General features: G+C 40.1%; 12 protein-coding genes across 12 annotated transcripts; 7 read left to right on the plus strand and 5 right to left on the minus strand.

Moving 5' to 3' along the window:
* Positions 1-158: 158 nt before the first annotated feature.
* On the minus strand, positions 159-3274 carry JH06_4301 (hypothetical protein; the record flags this gene model as incomplete). Its single annotated transcript, XM_014673091.1, has 11 exons — positions 159-1037; positions 1068-1571; positions 1604-1694; positions 1727-1839; positions 1876-1993; positions 2103-2234; positions 2264-2422; positions 2453-2632; positions 2663-2998; positions 3030-3077; positions 3108-3274. 11 exons carry the CDS (start codon positions 3272-3274, stop codon positions 159-161), a joined length of 2727 nt encoding a protein of 908 aa, XP_014528577.1.
* Positions 3275-4324: 1050 nt separating this feature from the next.
* On the minus strand, positions 4325-5034 carry JH06_4302 (hypothetical protein; the record flags this gene model as incomplete). Its single annotated transcript, XM_014673092.1, has 3 exons — positions 4325-4674; positions 4704-4816; positions 4847-5034. 3 exons carry the CDS (start codon positions 5032-5034, stop codon positions 4325-4327), a joined length of 651 nt encoding a protein of 216 aa, XP_014528578.1.
* A 45-nt stretch (positions 5035-5079) lies between these two features.
* JH06_4303 (hypothetical protein) lies at positions 5080-7148 on the minus strand (the record flags this gene model as incomplete). The annotated part of the gene is made up of 13 exons (XM_014673093.1): positions 5080-5288; positions 5319-5402; positions 5433-5576; positions 5605-5928; positions 5958-6034; positions 6064-6202; positions 6232-6306; positions 6337-6395; positions 6424-6581; positions 6633-6805; positions 6835-6915; positions 6946-6998; positions 7030-7148. 13 exons carry the CDS (start codon positions 7146-7148, stop codon positions 5080-5082), a joined length of 1695 nt encoding a protein of 564 aa, XP_014528579.1.
* A 212-nt stretch (positions 7149-7360) lies between these two features.
* Positions 7361-7880, minus strand: JH06_4304 (hypothetical protein; the record flags this gene model as incomplete). The annotated part of the gene is made up of 4 exons (XM_014673094.1): positions 7361-7435; positions 7467-7537; positions 7568-7790; positions 7821-7880. 4 exons carry the CDS (start codon positions 7878-7880, stop codon positions 7361-7363), a joined length of 429 nt encoding a protein of 142 aa, XP_014528580.1.
* A 973-nt stretch (positions 7881-8853) lies between these two features.
* JH06_4305 (serine-tRNA ligase) lies at positions 8854-10306 on the plus strand (the record flags this gene model as incomplete). Its single annotated transcript, XM_014673095.1, has 4 exons — positions 8854-8976; positions 9008-9076; positions 9105-9284; positions 9314-10306. The coding sequence occupies 4 exons, from the start codon at positions 8854-8856 to the stop codon at positions 10304-10306; spliced, it is 1365 nt and encodes a 454-aa protein (XP_014528581.1).
* A 6-nt stretch (positions 10307-10312) lies between these two features.
* Positions 10313-11204, minus strand: JH06_1746 (hypothetical protein; the record flags this gene model as incomplete). The annotated part of the gene is made up of 6 exons (XM_014673076.1): positions 10313-10579; positions 10610-10734; positions 10765-10830; positions 10856-10955; positions 10988-11055; positions 11087-11204. 6 exons carry the CDS (start codon positions 11202-11204, stop codon positions 10313-10315), a joined length of 744 nt encoding a protein of 247 aa, XP_014528562.1.
* A 349-nt stretch (positions 11205-11553) lies between these two features.
* JH06_1747 (hypothetical protein) lies at positions 11554-12533 on the plus strand (the record flags this gene model as incomplete). The annotated part of the gene is made up of 2 exons (XM_014673077.1): positions 11554-11805; positions 11829-12533. 2 exons carry the CDS (start codon positions 11554-11556, stop codon positions 12531-12533), a joined length of 957 nt encoding a protein of 318 aa, XP_014528563.1.
* Positions 12534-12769: 236 nt separating this feature from the next.
* JH06_1748 (hypothetical protein) lies at positions 12770-15203 on the plus strand (the record flags this gene model as incomplete). Its single annotated transcript, XM_014673078.1, has 15 exons — positions 12770-12788; positions 12890-12929; positions 12961-13096; positions 13118-13287; positions 13318-13428; positions 13459-13651; positions 13683-13908; positions 13940-14004; positions 14035-14193; positions 14224-14289; positions 14321-14523; positions 14554-14704; positions 14745-14927; positions 14959-15105; positions 15162-15203. The coding sequence occupies 15 exons, from the start codon at positions 12770-12772 to the stop codon at positions 15201-15203; spliced, it is 1911 nt and encodes a 636-aa protein (XP_014528564.1).
* Positions 15204-15689: 486 nt separating this feature from the next.
* Positions 15690-16829, plus strand: JH06_1749 (patatin-like phospholipase; the record flags this gene model as incomplete). The annotated part of the gene is made up of 4 exons (XM_014673079.1): positions 15690-16064; positions 16095-16205; positions 16236-16573; positions 16604-16829. The coding sequence occupies 4 exons, from the start codon at positions 15690-15692 to the stop codon at positions 16827-16829; spliced, it is 1050 nt and encodes a 349-aa protein (XP_014528565.1).
* A 41-nt stretch (positions 16830-16870) lies between these two features.
* JH06_1750 (hypothetical protein) lies at positions 16871-17385 on the plus strand (the record flags this gene model as incomplete). The annotated part of the gene is made up of 5 exons (XM_014673080.1): positions 16871-16940; positions 16971-17041; positions 17075-17199; positions 17230-17290; positions 17323-17385. The coding sequence occupies 5 exons, from the start codon at positions 16871-16873 to the stop codon at positions 17383-17385; spliced, it is 390 nt and encodes a 129-aa protein (XP_014528566.1).
* Positions 17386-17468: 83 nt separating this feature from the next.
* Positions 17469-18081, plus strand: JH06_1751 (L-fucose mutarotase; the record flags this gene model as incomplete). The annotated part of the gene is given in 6 exon segments (XM_014673081.1): positions 17469-17553; positions 17584-17637; positions 17686-17756; positions 17787-17900; positions 17914-17987; positions 18018-18081. The coding sequence occupies 6 exon segments, from the start codon at positions 17469-17471 to the stop codon at positions 18079-18081; spliced, it is 462 nt and encodes a 153-aa protein (XP_014528567.1).
* A 487-nt stretch (positions 18082-18568) lies between these two features.
* Positions 18569-20591, plus strand: JH06_1752 (hypothetical protein; the record flags this gene model as incomplete). The annotated part of the gene is given in 9 exon segments (XM_014673082.1): positions 18569-18646; positions 18686-18993; positions 19024-19108; positions 19139-19758; positions 19789-19839; positions 19870-19940; positions 19969-20192; positions 20215-20303; positions 20315-20591. 9 exon segments carry the CDS (start codon positions 18569-18571, stop codon positions 20589-20591), a joined length of 1803 nt encoding a protein of 600 aa, XP_014528568.1.
* Positions 20592-21566: the final 975 nt, after the last annotated feature.

The following is a 21566-nucleotide window of genomic DNA, read 5'->3' on the forward strand; positions in this document are numbered from 1 at the left end:
TCTTGCTATTTGACATATTAGGTGTCTAGAGCCACAGATTGTGGAGAATTGAATCAGTCTTTCAATCCCCTCAGAATCAACAGAAAACCGTTCTCTTCGCAAAGTGTCAAAACAAACATTCCAATAATACATTCACACAATCCAATCCCATAACTACTCTACATCGAGAACAGATCATCAAACACATCCCTTGTTTCAGTCTTAGGAGCAGGGGCAGGAGCTGGCTTCGCAGCAGTGAAATCGAATCCCATTCCACTGAAAGGATCAAAAGCAGGTTCAGGTGCTGGGGCCGGGGCAGGGGCTGCCTTTGGAGCCCTTGCTCTTGGAGCAGGAGCAGGTTCATCCCAAGATTCACCCCAATCATCATCAGCAGGCTTACGAGACTTTGGTTTGCGAGCAGGAGCGGGAGCAGGTTCATCATCGTCATCAAAGAGATCATCAACCTTGCTCACCTTCTTCACAGGCTTACGAGTAGGGGCAGGAACCTCATCATCGTCATCAAAGAGATCATCCACTGTACTAACCTTCTTCATAGGTTTGCGAGGAGCAGGAACCTCCTCATCATCATCAAAGAGATCATCCACATTCCTCACCTTTCTAGCAGGCTTACGAGTGGGAGCAGGAACTTCGTCATCCTCCCAATCGTCAGTTGTGGGTTTACGAGCAGAACGAGGAGCAGGAGCAGGAGCAGGAGGAGAAGCGGGAGCAGCTGGACCTTCATCCCACAGACCTAAACCCAACAAATCATCAGAAACAGCTTTGGTTGGCTGAGGTTTCTCTTCCTCCTCTGCTGCAACCTTGGCAGGTCGTCGACGAGTCGAACGTACTTGAACTGAAGGCTCTTCAGCTACTTCTCTTCGAGGCTTACGCTTAGGTTTCTCTTCATCTGACCAATCATCTGATTGCTTGGGAGTAGGTTCATCATCAGACCAACCATCATTTCTCTTCTTCTCTTCAGCCAACTTCCTCTGATACTTATCGTACATCTTGCTTAATTGCTGGCACATATCATTCAGTGTCAACAGACGATTCAACAACTATGCTAAGAACTATATCATATCCCATACATTCTCGTCATCACCTCGTGTGGTCTCACGATCAATCATGACCATCAATGCCTTCTGGCTTGCCTTGCTGTCCTCTACAATGCTCTTGGCCTTGGCATTCTCGAAGAAATCTACACCTTCCTCTTCTAGCTTTGCAAGAAGCTTCTTCACATTCCGATACAACTCCTTAGGATCCAAATCCTGAACGCGTTTTGCTGGTCCTGACGAAGGCTCTGACCTACTATTGTAACTCGTCGTCGATCGAGAAGAAGAATGAGTAGGAGCTGTCACCATGGGCACCCACTTGTTCTCATCTTCATTGGGGGCAGGAGGGAAACGAATACCTTTAGATAATGAGCAAATAACAACCTTACCATCACGCTGCATCTCTTGGTACCCTTCCACAATTACTTTACCACGTCCTTGAGAGGCATATGGAAGAAAACCTTCACCCCAGACACGAACCATTGCACGAGCGTCATTCATCAGATGCATGTTGTCTGCACCACCCGTTTTGGCTTTACTCTATAAATAAAGAACAATCTAGAAGACCCAACAATAATCATATCCTTTAGTCTATGCATAAATAAGGGCGTGCAGGTATTATGAAAGCGGGCTCCAGTGTTCTTAATCAAGTAATCAGAGATTCTAACTATTACCTCAAACAAGTGCCACCATACTTCAATGCAGTGCGAATCTCGCTATTGTTGTTACTTCCAAAAGCTCTTCCCAGAACAAACCACACTTCATCAAGAGCATCAGGATCATTTGTACTTAAGACCATATCAGTAAGCTATACTATTACATCCCCTTCAATAAAGACAAATACTCTTTGATAGTTTCCATTGTTGTAGGAATTCGCATAAATAGCATCATGAACAGCATTTCCTAACGGAGTCACAGGTTCACGAATAAATGAAGTCAGCTTTTCTGTAAGGCCGGAAAGACTAGAAAACATGTTGTATTGTTTGAGTATTCTGTAAAGGATGGGAATGATACACTTTTTTGCATATGCGAAATGAGTTCGGAAAAAGAAACATGTTACAAACTAGTTACTTACAACGATAAACAACACCCAAATTTGTTTCAAGCATTTTTAACTCCTTCAAAAACGTTTCGTATAGATGTCGGTTTAATGCTGCTTCTTCACTCTCTTGCAACTCATTGTAACCATGAGTCTGAAGAGACCTAGAATGAAGAAAGCAATACAAAACTACGATGAGGGAGGGAAGGTCACCGCAAAACCATCCATCAAGATACTAAACGAATACCCGCGATACTGCAGATGTTCAATCCATTGAGCTCGACTCAGTGGACTATTGAAAAACCGCTCATCAAATGGCGGGAGAAACTGAGATTTCCTTACAACGACGAATCTACCTATCACTGACTCAACAAAGGAAGACGGGCTAAAAATGCCTTCATGTCGACAACGGATCTGATCTAGAGGATGGCCCCGAAGTCCATGGAACCAGCGACGTGGAAGATAATTGTGTTCAGAATCATCTCCATTTAATGAAATACACTGCTTCCTTAGAATACAGCTCCATAATTCTTTCTTTGAATGGGGAATGTCCTGAGGTAATCTAGAGATGAATGGGAGAATCAACTATGACTTCTTCTCACATTCTCGAACAGAGTTGCATTCCATGTAATGAACAGAAAAAACAGGAACAACAATAGCCAAATCAGTTCGTCGTAGATACGAAAGTGGGAGATCATAAAGTCTCTCATAGAGCTTGTCTGATGGAACCATATCCATATCCATTACCCATACATGACTAGTTGTAGCATTCGCTATTGCTATGTTCCGCAAATGATTCACCGGTAATGAGTTAGCAGCAGAAATGTATGAGTGGAGGTAAAGACGTTTCAACCGATAAAACAACGGATACTTATCTCTATAGTGAATGTACTCACTAGGAGACATATAGAGGGCAATTGATATAGGTCTATACATCCAAAGAACGACAAACAATATACCCTGTCCATTGTTCCAGAAGACGAGGAATGTACTCAAGTTGAGATACTCTACAATTACAAACCAGATCACAATTCTACGGTCCCTGAGAACATAGAGTAATATCAAGTCCCCGTAGGTTCCCTTTGTTACTACCAGTGGTATGATATCTTGCATCTAGTTCAGAAGAAAAAGCTACACTCTGGTGTTGTCTCAAATGAATATCTTTCAGATTCAAGGAATCTCCTCCAGATGATGTACGAGCCATACGGATGTTTTTGGTGCTAAGCCACTCGACAAAACTCGGATTTTGTCTCTTTCGTGCTAGAGAATAATCCTGGATAGTATATCAGAACACATACATACTTCGGTTGGATTATGTGATAGCACCTCTGAATTACAACGAAAGAAACTGTGTGTTAGCAAGTGAACCAATACAAACACTATCCACGCCATTGCTGCCAGAAGGACAACAAAGACAAGTGGAATTCCTGCCCTTCCAGACATGAGCAGAGAAATGGAATCAATAGAAATAACAAAGAAACTTAGTGAACAAAAGAAATTAATACAAATCATGATAATCTGGAACTCGCAGATGATCTGGATCAGGTCCAGAGAATGGTGGTGGGTTTGGACGTCTCAAACCGGATGGCTGAGGATATCCTGAAGGAATTCGCGGCTTGGAGTGAACTACGATGTTAGTAAAGTACACAAATCAGATACTCGGATAATAGGGATCAAATCTAGCACCTGCAGGAATGAAGGTTCCACTGACAGGTTCGCCATTCTCTCCTAAAGGCTCTCGGCGTTTAAATGAATCAGGACCTAGAAAGCTAGAAGTTAAATAAATATCAAAGAAATACCTCCCACCGTTACTACCATATCCAGGTAATCGATCTGCATCAAATCCATTAGGTTCAGGACGTTGAAGAGAGCGTGATGGTGGCAATTCTGGTTTTGTTGATGGGCGAAGGAGTGATGCTTCACTATATCTTTGTTCTAACTATGAACATTTGGTATTTGATATACCAAGAGATTCAATGAACTGTATATATTCGTTCTTCACTTCACCTGGAGCCAACTTGTCTTCAACTTCTTTCAACAACTGAAGATTCTTCAGGTCATCTATTCAACAAGCAAAACATCCTATTATACTATTCATCTTGATGTAAAAATGATTGAATAGTCATCACAGTGTTGATTATCAAGCAATTTCTAACGAATTATGATTTCAGTTTTCTTTATGTAAGTTGACTTAGGGAGTGGAAATACGAAAACAATATAAAGAAGTTCATTATACACTTATAACAAACAATCATTACGTCTTTATTTGAATGGGATGGTAGTTCTTTCTCTCAGTACTATCCATACCCTTCCATTTTTCCCGTAGTAAACTATACTTAGCAATAAATGACAGGGATTTATATGTCTCCGAATGTTGCTTCAGTTCACGATGAACAAACGATGAAAAGAGCATGCAATCATCACTCACATGAGTCAGAATGGATTCTGCATTATCTAGAGAATCTCCCCCCTCAAACCATGTTTCAACTTTGTTATTACATTCCTCTTGTTTATAGAGTCCAACAAGAGATAATCGTAATCGCTTGTCCTCTCTTGCTGCTTCCCATTTCTGTCGAGTTGTAGTGAATAGTTTCTTTTCCTTCTCTAGACTTATACCTCCCAAAAATAACCACTTTTATCTACAATGGATCTCCCTAGAACTTCTCGTTCAAAAAAATAGTATCCATCATCCATACAACTCAGATCTTCTCGCAATTTCTTCTTCTTGATTAATCGATCTAATTCCCTGTTCGTCAATAACACAACTATCTTCTACCCTCGTTCAGCAGCATCCATCTCCTTTTCATACCGAAGTTGATCCTCTTCTCCCATTCGTATGTACCGACTCTTCTCCTCATTCTCAAGACATTTCCATTCCTCTGACAAATCCTTCCGAATCTGATCACGAGTAACCTTACGATGTGTCACTTTGTATGCAGGAGTATTCATCAGGATGTAGTACATATATGGAAGACGAGGAGCCACAACTATTCCTTTTGTCTCTAGAGATCAATAGAACTCTTTAGCAGTACGGTTCAATAACTCCTGAGAATATGTCTTCTTGACATGCTTTGAAGTATCATTGCATTTTTGAGCTAATTCGGATCGATACCGTTCCGAATCACTTTGAGCCATTTGAATATAAGGATACTTCTCTTGGTCTGTTAATGCATTCCACTGCTCTCGTAAAGCTCGTTCAAAGGATCCTCGATCATACTCTATTGTTCATTCAATCCCTTTCTTCCTACCTGGATGCACTTTTCGAAGGGTTCCAGTGACACACATCGAATAGAATTTGAAGGGAGATCGACGAAGAGTCACTCCTAGACTCTCTACATATTATTCTCATCCTTCTCAATCACTTTTCGTAATTCCAGCTTCTTTCATTTCTCTCTCATATCGTTTGGCATCCTCATGAGCCAAATCCTTGTATTTCTTCTTCTCTTCATCATTCAGATTCCTATAACGCTCAGCAAGAAGTTCTCGTAACTGTTTTGACTTCATATCTACCTTACATTCAACCAAAAGAAATACTTGGGAACTCCTTCCGAACCAAAGGCAAATTCATGGTCATATATATCCCACTGGGTTTCCGTTTTTGAACAATCTTAACAGTCGGTTGGTCTTCTTCTATTGGCTGCTCCTTATCACCATGAATCGCCTTAATAAATGCATCTTCTTCATTAGACAAACGTTCATAAGGAGCTCGTTCTTCTTCTGATAATTCACACCATTGTTGATATAGAATCAAATACACCTCTGCCTGAGAAATGTCTGGATGAGCTGTCTGATAGGATTCATAATTGGAACGGAGATAGAAAAACGAAGGAGGTCGTTTCGTTGCAATCACTTCACGTACTAAATTATGATACACAAGGTAATCATACTTCTTTTCTCACGAGGAGGTTTGATTGAAGAATTTGTTGTGTTGACTGATCGCTTCTTTCTCTCCTTTCCTTCCATACTACAATTATATCAGCGTAATAGCAATACTCAGGAAACACTTGCTTCATCTCTGTCATTTGAGATTTCTGAAAGGCTGCTTCCATTGCTTCATATGGAGCCTTCTCTTTAGGAGTCATTTTTGCCCATTTTCGACGAATGACTTCAATAACACCTTGAGGAGACAACACTATTATGAACCATATCATTCAATCCAACAAGGAAATGCTTTTGCTGTTTCTTCTTTCATTGCATCAACATAGTAACTCCGTGCAGTATGAGTGACCTTCGTAACTATTCATTACAATGGTTCTATTCTTGTACTTCCCGTATTCTTCTTCTTTTTACTGGTACGCAAGACTACTAATTCTTGATCTGTGATCCTATTTCAGAGGCCTATCAATAGAATACGATGGATTCACTTGTCGCATTTCACGATCAAATCGCTTTTCATCCTCTCGTTGCATAGCATAGAATGGTTCACGTTGAGCTTCAGTAAGAGTTCCCCACTTATAAAGAAGCATAGCATATCGATCATTTCGGTTTACAGCTACTCCTAACATCCAATCCTTACACTCACATTCATCTAACAATTTCACTTCAGATATCATTAACTGAACATAAAACTTGCTTGCATGACGACATCCTGCTACAGAACGCACACCAGCAAGAACAGCCTCCTTGTTAAAACTATCCTTCTTATCACTAATCTTCTCGTATTCTGTTTTCTCTTCTTCTGAGAGAGACAGCCAATCATCATAGAGTTTCTTATTGATATCCTCTTGAGACACATCTATATGGCATGCAATGGTAGTCTAATACTAGGTGTCAGTTTATGTTGCTTATGATAGTGAGCTAACATGTATGAGAAACATCCAGGTCGTCGAAGCTTCTTTCCATTCACTATCTATCACAAAATCAAGTCATTCTTACATGAAGTCTCCTTTAATTGATAGTTAAACTTCAAAATATCTTCTTCTGTCATTCTAGAGATTCATCACATAACCATATTCTTACTCAGGGTGAGCTGCTTTCATTTCCTTCACATAACGTTTGTTATCTTCCTTTTCACGCTTCTTATATGGTTTTTTCTTTTTATCACTTAACTGATTCCATTCCTTTCGCAACTCCTTCATTACTTCATAACGAGTACAACCTGGATTCTCCACAACTCGTTCCAGCCAGTGATCAACAGCATAGAAAATGAAAGCGCTTCGCCGAAAATCAGGATCTCCATCCGCTATTATCAACACCCATTATCAACACTACTTCGTACGATGGACTGAAAAAGTAATAAACGATTCTCTGGGTAACGATATGGACTACATATTACTTCAAATGCGTAGGATCACTTTCGTTCTTGCCATGCTTGGAAATCAATAAGAAACTGTTTCTTCTCTTTCTTTGATACTAATTCCCATTTCTATCAATTATCCAAAGACCATCTTACTCACTTCTTTCTCTTCTGCCGACATGGAATTCCAATCAGATGATTGTTGGTTAAGAACATCCAAGAAAGGCATATCTATCAGTCATAATTGATATAAATAACAACCTGGATACTTTTTCATATACATATCCAGAGTATCTCGATAGAAACACCCATAAGCATCAAGAGGAGAAGCAGGTTCAGGATCTAAGTCGACTCCTTCGTTATTGCCATCGTTGGAACTTGCTGAATCTCCAGACGAATTGACTGTAGCAACCTCCACAGGCACAGCAGTTCCATTATTCACATTTTCCTTAGCATCCTCTTCAGCCCGTGATACAGCAGCACTCTAAGTGTGAACAAAAGATAACAAACCCACATTCAGCATCTCCTCCATCAACTCCGAATAACTATCCAAATCGTGCTTGTTATAGTTCATTTTCTTTTCAACGAAGCGAACGAGTTCATTTGGAGTAACACTTCTAGAAATGACTCAAAAAGGATTAAAAGAACGAGATATCTCCGAGAATATCAATAACTTCATTAATACAGTTCAAGATATCTTCTTTGCTGACTTGCGGCATCGGAGGAGTAAAAACTGTCCTAATGATACAATCAATAATGAATAGGAAATGAATTATGGAAAATGTTACCAACAAACATGACTCCAATTACCACATAATGTACAAATCACTCTACAAATGCCACTAAAATATTCAGTGGCGAATTTCACCCATCTCTGCAGCATTTCTTTGACGACTTGTCTTGACCTGTTGACGTTCCTCACGTAACTATCCCAATCAATCTAATCACAACTATCCCACTCTATTTTCTTCCTCCTCCTCTTCCCGAATAATCGATTCCAATCTCTCTTCTCGATTCAATCCGTGTTGAATCCAATCATAATCCGATCCAGACCATCCAAAGAAATCAAGGATTCCATAACCAATGTTAGCAAAGGCTACAATTAGCGAACAAACCAAACACTAACCATTAAAAGTACTCATGACTATATAATGCAAGTTGTGTCCAACGACAGTGAAGACACTCAACTTATCGACTTCATCATCAGGAAATTCAGGTTCCCAATACTAAAGTTCATATATATCTATGAGTAATACATAAGGAGCATCTTTTGAATGCAACTCATCAGCCGAGAGATGCTCCTGCTTAGCAGCCTTTATAATATTCTCCGCAATTTCACGACCCTAATAATGAAACCAATAGAATAATATAACCCTTGGGCAGTTGTCTTCAACGTTCATTGAGAAAAGAATTCCCACACCGGGAATCGAACCCGGATCGGCAGGGTGAGAGCCTGCTATCCTAACCAATTAGACTATATGGGACTTGCTTTAAGTATTCATCATACCTAGAAAAGAAATGTATCTCCCTTTCTAAAACAGGATAGAATGCCAATTGATATTAATCTACTCAGAGCATTCAAGGGAGGTGTTCCTGAACTTGTTCGATTATCGCAAGCAAAGCGTTTTGCTGATGTTGGTCTAGTGGATAGGGTAATCGCTCTCGATGATGTACTATTTAATGTTCTAAAGTAAATCAAAGAAGTGGAGAAAGTTGGTTGGTACTCTCGATAACTACAATAAGGAGAAACACATAGTATCCAAAGAAGTGGTTCCTCTAGTACTTTTTGATTCTCTAGATTGGAAAGAAACGAAAACAAGGATTAGGTACATCAGAGGAATTGAAAGAGATATCTCGATTAAAAGAGGAGATTACAAATACACAGACACTCATAGAAAAAGCAAGAATCGAGAGAGATCAATCCCTCAATCGAATAGGTAACATCATTTCGGAAACCACTCCTATAGCTAAGGACGAGGTATGAACTCAATAAATACTTCATTCTAGAGTGAGAATGTCGAAGTCACTAGATGGGGTGTTCCTCGTGAGATGACTCGTGATATGTATTGTCATCATGAGCTATTGTGGAAGATTGATGGTTATGAGCCTGAGCGTGGTGTTCGTGTTGCTGGTCATCGTGGCTATTTCCTGAAAGGAGCTGCTGTTCTTCTGAATCAAGCTATCATTATGTATGCCATGCATTGGAACAGTCAGAGAGGATTCACTATGCTGCAAACTCCCTATTTCATGAATCGAGATGTTATGGCAGGTGTGGCTCAGTTGGAAGACTTCGATGAAGAGTTGTATCATGTGGAAGGAGAAGAAGGTGATGAGAAGTATCTGATTGCGACTTCAGAACAACCAATCTGTGGTTATCACATGGGTGAGTGGTTGGATGAGAAGGAGTTGCCTCTGAAATACACAGGATTCTCAACGAATTTCCGTAAGGAGGCAGGTGCTCATGGGAAGGATACATGGGGCATCTTCCGTGTTCATCAGTTTGACAAAGTGGAGCAGTTTGTAATCTGTAAGCCGGAAGACAGTTGGGAGATGCATGAGTACATGATCAAGAACAGTCGTGAGTTCTATGAATCTCTGAATTTGCCTTATCGTGTGGTGAATATCGTTTCAGGTGCTCTGAATAATGCTGCTGCTAAGAAGTATGATCTGGAAGGATGGTTCCCTGGCTACAATGCTTATCGTGAGTTGGTATCATGTAGTAATTGTACTGATTATCAATCGCGTGCAATGGAGATTCGATGTGGCTCAACCAAGAAGGCCAATGAGGACAAGAGATATGTTCATATGCTCAACTCAACACTCTGTGCTCTCACTCGTACTCTTTGTTGTATTCTGGAGAACTATCAGACAGAGGATGGTATTCAGATTCCTGAGAAGTTGCTTCCCTATATGAATGGTATCACCTTCCTTCCTTTCACTCGAGATCTTCCTAGTGATATGATGAAGGCTCGTGAGGAACGTCTGAAGCAGATGAATTGATAGGAATTAGTGACAATGAGTGTTTAAACAAACAACTGTAACCAAATCGAGGATCACTACATCAAACTCTTCAACACATAAATACTCTGGATTGTCCATTGCTGAATGGAAAAAGCCCGTACTTGGAGCAGCGGTCTTTTGATTGACCCTACTTCCTAACATACGAAGACGCATCGTCATTGTGGAACCATTATACTCTACACTTTGTCCATCAAACTTGGCAATCGCCTGTTCACCCGATTCACGATTTTGATATACAGCTAAGGCTGTACCCTATAATTCACTTCTATCTCTTTACGATACTCGGAATCGATTCGAAGCATCCATATCCATCTCAATACTCTGGAATCCTGGAACAATTCCAAAGAGTTTCTCAAGTGTCTCCTTGTCAATGGAAGGATCCAGACCACCAACAAATACCTGAGTTCCTAGTCATGATCTGTTCTCTCGAGACCTACCAACTTCGAACGTGACCGGTCCTGACGTCGTATCTATAGAACAATGAGGAGGACGAGATTGCAGAACTACTCGATTGAACAGGTACAGTACGTGCCGGCACCGCATCTCTGTCATCAAATCTATCATGACGCCAGTTGTCTTCCATATTTCGATCGTTGCGACGCTGATAATGGTCTCTCCCAGTGAATCTCTACCTCTCAAGCGAACTCACAAAATAAATACACCTCCTCGTCGATTGTCTCCTCTACTACGATTCTGTCGACCATTATAATAGGATGCACCTGGTTTTCCTAATGGTTCACTAGTCTGAGAATATCCTACGGAAAGGCATTCGATTACGTGTTTTTTCTCTTCTAGATCCATTCCGGAGACCTTCGGCTCTTCTCTTGGCAATAATCTCATCCAGAGACATATTCAAATCCGTATTGCTTCCACTCATTCTCTCTCTACTTGAATTACTGCAGATACGATTATCCCTACAAAGAGTCTTTGAATACTGCAATCTTTGACTCAACAATGATGGTCTATAGAATGGCTATTGCATCAAGTCGTTGAAAATATCAAATTCTAAAGGATTAATAATCACTTTTCATTGGCGCGTCGAGCTTTACATCGTTTTGGTGTTCCACTTGCTATGAAATGATGATAAGAGATCAATTTCAAGATAGGTGAGAAAAGTGGGAGGGAAAACATTCAAACTGTTTCGCTCAAATTCTCGTTCCTTCCTTGTTCTTTTATCGAGAAACTCATAGGCTTCCAAAGCATTGTCATAAGGAATCCTCTTAGGTATGAATCGAGGTGATCCGACTACTGGAACCCGATCTCCTTCTCTTCCTTGTTCTTCTTCGAAATCGGAAGTAAAAGAATGTCGTAAGATCCTTCTTTTATTCGTTCATTGGGTAGCAATCTGCTTACAGGAGATTCGGTCAAGAGGTATGATTCCTTGTTGCCCTCATGAATTCTGCTATGTGTGTATTTTGGAATGGTCCAAAGTAACAAATGAGTGTCCTTTATGCAAACGAACCTTTCATGAAATTCAAGTTATGAATGTGAGTTGAGGTAGGATGGCTATGACTCGAAGAAGGCTACCGGACGACTGGTGTCTGTTCCTATTCAAGATCATAAACAAGAGAATGATGTAATTGTTGAGAATTTCATGTTCGGTTGTGTTTTTCGCATGAGTCGTAGATATGACGACCGTCCGAATGTGAATGAGTACATCGAAGATGGCTTTCTGGTGGACGATGATGCTCCAATCGAGTATGAGACACAACTCACCCAGTCTACCACAACTTATTATCCAAGTTTCACCAGTACTTCGGACTCCTATGAGGCTCTTCCTCGGTTACGATCTCGCCGTCAGCGTCAGCTTACTGCCCTCGAGGCCGATCGTGCCGAACACGAAACGAGACTCTTACTGGAGCGACGGTCTCTGCGTCGTCGTCGTGCCGTAGTAGTGAGTGATGATGAGGACTTCATCGAGGAGAGTCCATCATTGGATATGTCAGTTACTCCCTCAGGTACTTCGACCGTAGTACTCTCTAGCAATGGGTCTTCGGTCTCGACCCCTGTCTTGCCTACACGACATCTCCAGGAACTCGATATGTTGCCACGGGAGATTTGTGCTGATAGTAGTGAGTCTGTTCCTCTCAGCTCACGACAAGTGTGCTTGGATTTCACACAGTTGATCTTTCAACCGCCAGCATTATTACCAACAGATGGGACAACAGAAATTGAGGTGATGAATGGGAAAGGGAATAAGATATAGAGACGAGTGATTATTCCTGAAACACCATATCGAGAGAAACGGAGTCGTACCATTTCCGAACACCTTTTCAATGTCAAGATGTCACGATTGATGTGATATGTTTTCCACTTTTGTTGATGTTTGTTGAGATACAAAAATTGGACCGATTTCTGGCTTACGATCAACGTTCAACTTTCAATAATGGTTGCAGTAACTGCATCTTCACTGTATCTTGCCTTTCAAGAGATTGTTGTGCCATGGCTCGTGGCACATCAAGTTTTCGACGTTTCTTTCAATCAGTACGGGATTTGATCAACTATAATTCTAAAGGGTATTACGTGGTGTCTTTTTCATTATTGTTATCGTGTTGATAGTAGGACTGTATCGTGAGAGCCAGAAGTTGAAGTTCGAAAAGTCGTAAGTAGATCTGGATTTGGTTGAATGATAGAAAAGATGCTTCATTGCTGAACAATGCCACTTTGAGAATTGTGGACTTTATCATTACCATTTTGTATCCACCAAAGTTCTGGCGGTTTTTAGTTCTACTTTATGAGAAACGGGAGCTAACGAAGAAGGTTCGATCTGTTGATGTGGCTGATATGTAGATTCGTAATGAAGAGACTGAGAGGATTCACTTGATGCACTGTAATCCTTACAAGGCTTTTAATGTGTCCACCCTAATTCCTAATGATCGTGGCAAACTATATTCGACTCCAAATTTACAGACGACGCACAAAAGCAAACTTATTAAAATGCTGTCAGAGTTGGGTGTTGGGTACATGAACTGAAAGGACTTGAGAGATAGGAAAAAGCATTGTGAGATGATTTGTGATCGTCAGCTTCACTGTACTCGATTTACTGTTCCAGCGAATACAGATCTTTACAAATTCAACAATGCTGATTCATATCCCTGCATGTATAAACAATTGGAATTCCTTATTTCTAGGTATTATTTGGTATCAGGTGAAGTGCGAATGATTACTTCAACGGGTATTGTATTGCGAGAATTTCATTCCAATGAGGAGAGCAATCTGAATCATCTTCTTCAACCAGCATGTGCTCTCTTAGGACGTGTTCTTCATGAGAAGGTGAGATTGGAGTGTGTTAAGGATTGTGAAGTGATTCAATACCTCTTCCGCGTATCATTAGATTGAGTAGTTTGATGAGCAGAGAACGGGTACAGACGATATACCCGAAGGGTTTATTGATTATTTGCGCTCTTTGTGTGTGACATTGTATCGAACCATGCAGTCTCCTTTCCATCCGTTCATGCATTCAAAGACATCAATAACTGAGATGAGCGGTGTCTTGGAGGAGGTATCATTGGATGGAGATACACGATTGTTGACTCATACTCGAATTACGGAGATATTGAAACAAATCGATGTTGTAGATGGTATTGGATGATGGTTACGTATGAAGATTAGAAGAGAAACTGAATACGATGATGGAACCCATTCTCCTCCAACAACTTGATTTCAACGGAAAAGAAGTTGGCAAATGGGGTTAGAATGAGAAATAGGACGAAAAAGAAATGGATTGGAAGATTCATGTGTTGAAGAAGGATGAACAGTTCAAATTCCGCCGTGATGAACTGTACAGTCGTTCCTTGATTATTAATCATAGTATATTCCTTGGTCGCGGTGAAGCGGAATTGCGAGGAGATGATGATAATGTGTTTGTAATTGTGTGTAAATGTATTGAATGATAGAAACAAGAAATGACCTTAATGAATGTCATTCCTTATCTGATGGGAATTGATCAAAATGAAATCACTGTATTTGGTTCAAAATAATTATAACAGTTAGAGTAATAAAGATGATACCATAATTCTTGAATTACAAGTCAGTCACAACACTCATACGAAGAATCTTGTTCTTGATAACATTCTGTTAGATGCGTTGGCTTATCAGTTCTTCTCGATCTATGGGGTTTATTATTATGGGTTGAGATATGAATGGGTTGAAGATGGCAATCAAGTGTATGAGGAGAGAGTGATGCCTTCAAATGTGTAGGTGTTTCTGTTGTGACTGAGAGATAGAACGTATTTATTGAATGGTCGTTTACGTTCTGTGGATCGTTATCCTGAGAATGACTCCATGTTTAAATACAGAGAGAATAAGAACATGAAACCTGATTGGCGGAACCAAATGTGGACAGATCAGAATGAATCAAAACCAGAGCGAGATCCTGTTGTTCTGGTGCTAATGTTATGTTTGTGTTATGAATTAGGATCATCATCGTGGTAGTACGTTTGGTTTTACGAATCTGATTAACAATATGCCGATGGAATTCTCGTTATACGCTGTACGACGATCTTCGCTTCTTAAGTTTTCAAAGCCCTTCCTTCTAGAATTGATTCGAAATGATCCATTGGTTGTGAGATATTTAACAGAGTCGACGACTCAAGGGAATGTGAGATTGATGTTATGAGAATGATACATAGAAAGAGAATAATTTGAAGTATTCAAGGATAAGTGTTATTCCATTGAATCCAGTGAATGACTATGATTATTTCATCACTTGTTTACATCGAGCATTACATTGTATCCAACCTACCAATTTAGTACAAGTTCAACATCAGTTAGCTGATGTAAGTGAGAGTGATTGTGATGAGAGTGTGATTGATTGTGAATGGTTACAATGGAGAGTGTGATTGATGGTGATGAAGGTGTGATTGATCATGACTGATTGAATGCATCATGACTGATCATGACTAATTAACTCATGATCTCCTATTTATCAATTCTAACCCTATAGAATGATTACTATGTAAATGAATTCTCTGATGCTTATGAAATTACTCTCTTTGCAGGTACAAATCCAGATTCTCCTCTTAAACAAATGGATTCATGGAATTCCACAATTATTCCAGAATCTGATCTTATTCTTTTTATAGCAGCAATAAATAATGATGAGGAGACTATTCGTACTGAGCTTCAAAAGAGTATTGAATTATACAGTCATATCACAAGGAACATATTGCGTGAAGTAGTGTTTATCTATCACAATAATCAATTTAATCCTAATCATACAAATGATCTGAAACAAAACGAATGGCAGAAAAAACTCAATTCATTTGATAAGGATCACGATGGGATTGATTTTGCTTTGAGTGATTCATCTCGTTATTTCTACCCTAATGAATTACCTTTGTATCGAATTCGACTTCAGTTAATGCGTCTTGATCCTTCCCATTTTCATCATATCCTGATCAATCCTACTCCCATATCTCAGTCTGTTGATCTTCTTCATTCTTCTTCTGATATCCGTCGATTGGCTCGATGGCTTACACATACTAGTGTGGGAATGGTATTCTCTGGTGGTGCTGCTCGTGGCTGGGGACATGTTGGAGTCGTACGTGCTATGCAAGAGTTAGGATTACCAATTGATATGTGTGGAGGTACTAGTGCTGGTTCACTTGTTGGAGCTGCTGTTGCCATGTTCCGCGGGGATTACGCGTTAGTAAAGGAAGTTACTCGTCGAACTGCTCGTCTCAGTAGTACTCCTGCCTTCTATCTAATTGATATGACTCTTCCTCTTCTCTCTCTCGTAGAATTTAACAATCTCACTTAGAATTAGACCTCAGGCACATTTATGAATGAAGTGACAATGGATGCGTATGCCAACAAACTGGTGGAAAATACCTTCCTTCCCTTCTTCACTGTATCTACGGATATTACTGACATTTCAGTTTGATTCCTTAATGAATTTAATATCTAGGAATTCATCTTGAAGACTGGTTGTCTGTGGCGTTATGTTCGAGCAAGTATGTCTGTCATTGGGCTTATTCCTCCCATTACTGATAGAGGAGTTTCAGACCACTTGTTAGTAGATGGTGGATATGTGAACAATGTACCTACAAAGGCAATGAAACAGTTGTTTAACCCGGGAGTTTTGATAACATCGTCTGTACAGAAGCTGGATGCTCCTTTAACACAGAAGTTGGGTGATTCTGTGAGTGGATTCAGTCTCTTATTGAAGCTGCTAAATCCATTCAAGGGATCTGAAGAGGTAGTGACACAGAACACGGCTAACATGCGTGTGATGTGTGCTAGCAGGTATGTTTGGAGAGTAGATATGAGACCTAGTATTATGCGTGCTGAATCTACGGTATTTGAAGACAGTGATTTGGTGATTCGTCCGAGTATTAACGATGTGGGCTCTGCTGCTTTTGGCAAGTATGATGACACAGAGCAACTGGGATATGATGAAGGAATCGTCCGAATTCGTGATTGGATTCAGGGAATTGAACAAGACAGTCCGCTCTATCGGGCTCTCTTTGTTACTCCTGATATGTCGGATATAACAGAATAAGTAGTTGTTTGTTCACAATAACAGTAATTGTTGTTAAAGACATGGCAACTGTTGAAGAGATTCAGAAAGAAGCTGCAGAACTGAATGAAAAGTTCCAAAAGAGTCAAGAAGGTAGAGAAAAGGTATTCGTCTGAGAGATAGCTATGACTACTTTGGAGTCTAGTATTCAACAACTCAATGTCACAATTAGCGAAAATACAACTGTAAAAAAAGTAGGAGTGTTCGTTGCCTCTTTCAGGAAATAGGAACTGGAGAGTATGAAAGAGGGACAGAAAGTGTATAAGTTGGTTGGTCCAGTACTAATTCGTGTTGATATATCGGAAGCAATGAGTAATGTCGATAATCGTCTGAAACTACTTCAGAGGCAATCGTACGTTCATTATATTTGATTTACATACAGAGAGGAGATGGCTGAAAAGGCAAAGAAGGAGAATGAACATTACAAAGAAATTGAAGATGAAGTAGGTATAAATCAATTCTTATGATCATGTAGTTTATCAAATTGCAACAGAAAGCTGCCATGCTGAAAGTGGAGAATATGCCTAAACAATCGTAGTTCTTATTTTGATTTTGTTGACACATCTCCTACTAAATCTACTAAGTGGTATCCACATTCTATTATCGTTTCTCTTTCTTATTATGCCCATTTTAAAAGGTGTTTCCAGCTGTATTAGTCCTGAGCTTCTCAAAGTTCTTGCGGAGATGGGTCACTCCGATCAGATAGGTTCGGATTTTTGTCTCGGTTTATATCTAGTAATTGCCGATGCTAACTTTCCTGCTGCTTCAATAGCTAGTCATTGCCCTGGGGGTTTGATCCGTTTGGATGGTATAGTTTCTTCGGGATCTTTATAGGTAGGCCATGATATTCCAAGAATTCTGCGTGGAATATGCAAACTCTTGCCTCTTGACCAATATGTGGATTGTCCTGTTAAATTGAATTGGACGCATTATTAGTAGGCTCAGGTGATGGCAAAGATGGAATGTGATAAAGATATGGAGATTCCAATAATTGATGAGTATGTGAAGATTATGTCAGAGGCTGAAAATCGTGAAGTAGAGGATTGGAGAGTCGTTTGAAGAGTAGATCAATGTCGAGTATGTTGAACGCTTTGAGTTCTATGAAAGAGCCAAGAAGTGTTATGCTGTGATTGCCACTGGGTACAGTAAGTAGTTTCAAGTGACTTCTAGTGAAACCTCTCAGTATGCTAATATCATTCTCCAGAAGGGAGTGATCACTAATCCGGAGTACTAATGGCGATTGTTTGTTTACTCAAAAGAGTGTCATGCTATTTTCGGATTCGGTTTCAATAATTGCGGTTATATACGAATTCTAGCGGAAATGATGGAGTGATAGGAGCATTTCTGTGGCAACAGAATCTAGCGGTCCTCTAGGTTATTGAAAGATTTTCGTGTATTTTCGGAGTCTTTGAAAGATCAATAGGGCTGCTTCTGACTTCTTTTGGATTTGTATCCTTAATCCGTATTGTATTCGATTGATTTGTATGTTAAACAGTTAGTATTCGTTGTCTGTCTTTGTTCGTACATTTTCATTGATCGGATTATTCTCTTGCAGTAGTTGCCTTTTCCTTATCGTATGAAACAAGGGGATATTCAGGAATTTGTTTGTGAGTATCCATTTGTGATATTTGTGACTTATAGTATTTGTCAACAGCCGGAGACTCATTCTGATGTGTTGGTTCGTTGCTACTCTTGTGGGATCACTGTCCATCGTTTTTGCTATGGAATCTGTGATGCGAAAAGTCCTTGGCTTTGTTACGCTTGCACAGCAAATCAGAAATATCCAGTATGTGCACTATGTAAGCGAGTAGTTACTTGTGAGGTTTTGTCATTCCAAGAGAACTTCGGATCCGTGTATCTCGAACGGTGTTGGAAAGTGGTTACATGTTCTCTGTGCCGAGTTATTGCCAAATGTCCGTTTTGTGAAGAGTAATCAGATTCTGACGTTATTGCTTATGTCTCTCCGGAATGATGGTATTCGCATGCCTCCTTCTGTTGATATTCAAAACGCACTTATTACTCGTGCTGAACTTTTTACTATCGTTCCTTCGATGTTAGCTGAAGTGGTAACTCCACTTCCTCTGATTCCAAATCAACAGTGTTCCTTATGTAATAACCCAATCTTAGGAGAATCTATTCGTTGCTGGTACTGATTGAGAATCATGTTAGTTTTTAGTCATCCTCAGTGCAGTTTCGTTGTTCATCCTATCTGCATTCGACATGCTAAGAGTGTCTGTTGTAGTTATGTCGTTGAACGCTTAGTGAGTTTATTCTGTTTTACTCATTTTCAGAGTCCTTGTCGTAAACCTCAGATTGTATGTCTTCAACATACGTCTTCCTTCCTTTCTGATCGAACAACCATCTATTCGGCCTTCCCTCATGTCTATGAAATCTGTCTTGATGCTTGCAATCTCTTTCTTCCATCCCTTCTCAGTGTCTATTCACCAGAGGTTCGGTCGACTCGACTCTCTTCATCTTCCGACACTTCGTTGGATCCTCCACGTCTCAACAACCGTCCATATGATATTCGCTCTATTGAGACTCCTAGACGTTCCCATAAGCGGTTTCGGCGAGTGGGACGTCCACCTCGTCGTGCACGAATAGATAACACAGAGAAGGAGGTAAAAAAGACTGAAACTCGCAGTAGTCATCTGAATATTCGAAGTATTATTCAAGAGATTGAAGATGCATACTTCTCGTCCAGAGAATCTGCATTCTGGCATTTCTACAAAAATGTGAATTGTCAACCATTGTTCATGGATGTGCCATCGTATGCAACCTCATCACGACATGGATATGGAGGGTCAAAAAGAGGGATAATTTGGGAATACCAAAATGATGATATAGCATCGTATCCAAATACATTAGAACTCTCATCTTGGATTAGCCGTAATAATGTGCGTTTTGTAACGTAAGAGAGATGAGTAAGGTTAATGGAAAGAGTCCTGATACAAGGGTCTTTGTCTGCTGAAGTGACATATATTTTGCAAACGTAATTGTTTGGGGTAAGAATGACTTCCAGACACCAACCAGAAGGACAGGGGATGGATCATATTCTTTTTTGGGAGGAGGAGATCTGTCGTCAGAGCAATAGTAGGTTTAGCAGAGAGATGAATGATAGTAGAATGTACTCGAGGTCGTATTGAATTCTCTCAACAGTCACATGGTCGTTTTCACACACAACCATTTGTAGATCCAGCCATGTTTCCTCTCTTTGTGGGTATACACACAATTCGAGTCACACCTACTAATCATGCTATTGCAGGCGGTGCTAATGATCCTATGTGTTTTGAAATACGCAATTTACAAGTAAGAATCAAGTTTATTATTGACATGACAGAAATTGTATGGTATTTTACATGCCAAGAATTGGGAGAAAGTAGGTTTATTAACGAAGTTAGCTGAATCAGACGAAGGAACAGCAATTGTAAGAGAATTGAATGAGATGGAGAATAGGTGATGATTAGTGAGCATATTCAAGCTCACTATGAGCGATATGAGTTATATCGGAAGACGCTTCTTCGATTCATTCATGGATACAACAGAGTTGTCTCAAATCATAAGATTCGTCGTTGTGCTGCTTGCTTTGATATATTAACAGATGAGGACACATTAACTTGTGTTCAATGCAATATTCAAATTCATTGTCAATGTGCGGGAGTTTCATTTTCAACGGAACCGTTTCTATGTGATCGTTGTTCCTTCTTATCAACGTGTATGAATCTTCAGTACGCTTACAACTAGGTCCTTCAGGTTCTGTTTCATGTTGCATTTGCTCAGGGCGAGATGGGTTCTTTAGACTGATCTCGGTAGGATCCGATGGTCAGCCTCTGTTCTCTCATCTTGGCTGTAGCTTCCTCACACCAGGAGGCAGCATTGTTGACTTCGTTACAATGGCTGTAGCTGCTCCTGCTTTAGAATGTCATTATTCGGGACTATTTATGGTAAATCCAGGGACTGAATATGTAATGAATTATGAGAAGAATAAGCGATAGGAAGAAGGCCCATTACAATCATATGTCAAATCATCCGTGGTCCGAACCTTTTTCCGTACCGATTCTGTTAGTGAAGTGATCACATCTGATGAAACTCCCTCGAATGTAACTCAGTCTCAATTCGAGTTACGTGCTTGCTTTCATAAGATTCCAGCTGCATATTCATGTCGTACTCGTTCACCAACACAATTGTTATCGTGTTATCTTTCGTCTTCTCTCGAACTTCATTCTACCACGACGATTACCATCTCTGCCTCCATTCCTGAACCTCTGGCATCCCAAGCTGCATCTTATGGTTTGTTACCAACTCCAATCATGCCTCCTGCTCATGTATCCACTCCTACATCGATCACAGGAGGGTTATGTATGTATTGTCGTGTATCGGAAGGACTCACACTCCGATGTTCCCATCGTGGATGTAATCGTTCTTATCATTTGATGTGTCATTTCTATGCGGGAGGACTGATTCATATCTGTTCATCCTCCCAGTATAATGGTGGTAGTGATCAACACACTCTTTCATACTGTATTCACCATTGTCAGCTCTATGGATACTCAGAATTCAAGCAATTAGAACAGTGTGTACAACGGAATCGACAACGCCAGAATACACTATTGACGGATTCATTTGCAGAAAAACTAATGAATTTAGGGAATGCAAAAAATACTCCTAATATTAGTCAATTACCCAACAAATACCATTTGATCTGTCATGTCTGTAATT

Source organism: Blastocystis sp. subtype 4 (genome assembly GCF_000743755.1).
Source record: "Blastocystis sp. subtype 4 strain WR1 chromosome Unknown seqid_0059, whole genome shotgun sequence".
NCBI lineage: Eukaryota > Bigyra > Opalinata > Blastocystidae > Blastocystis > Blastocystis sp. subtype 4.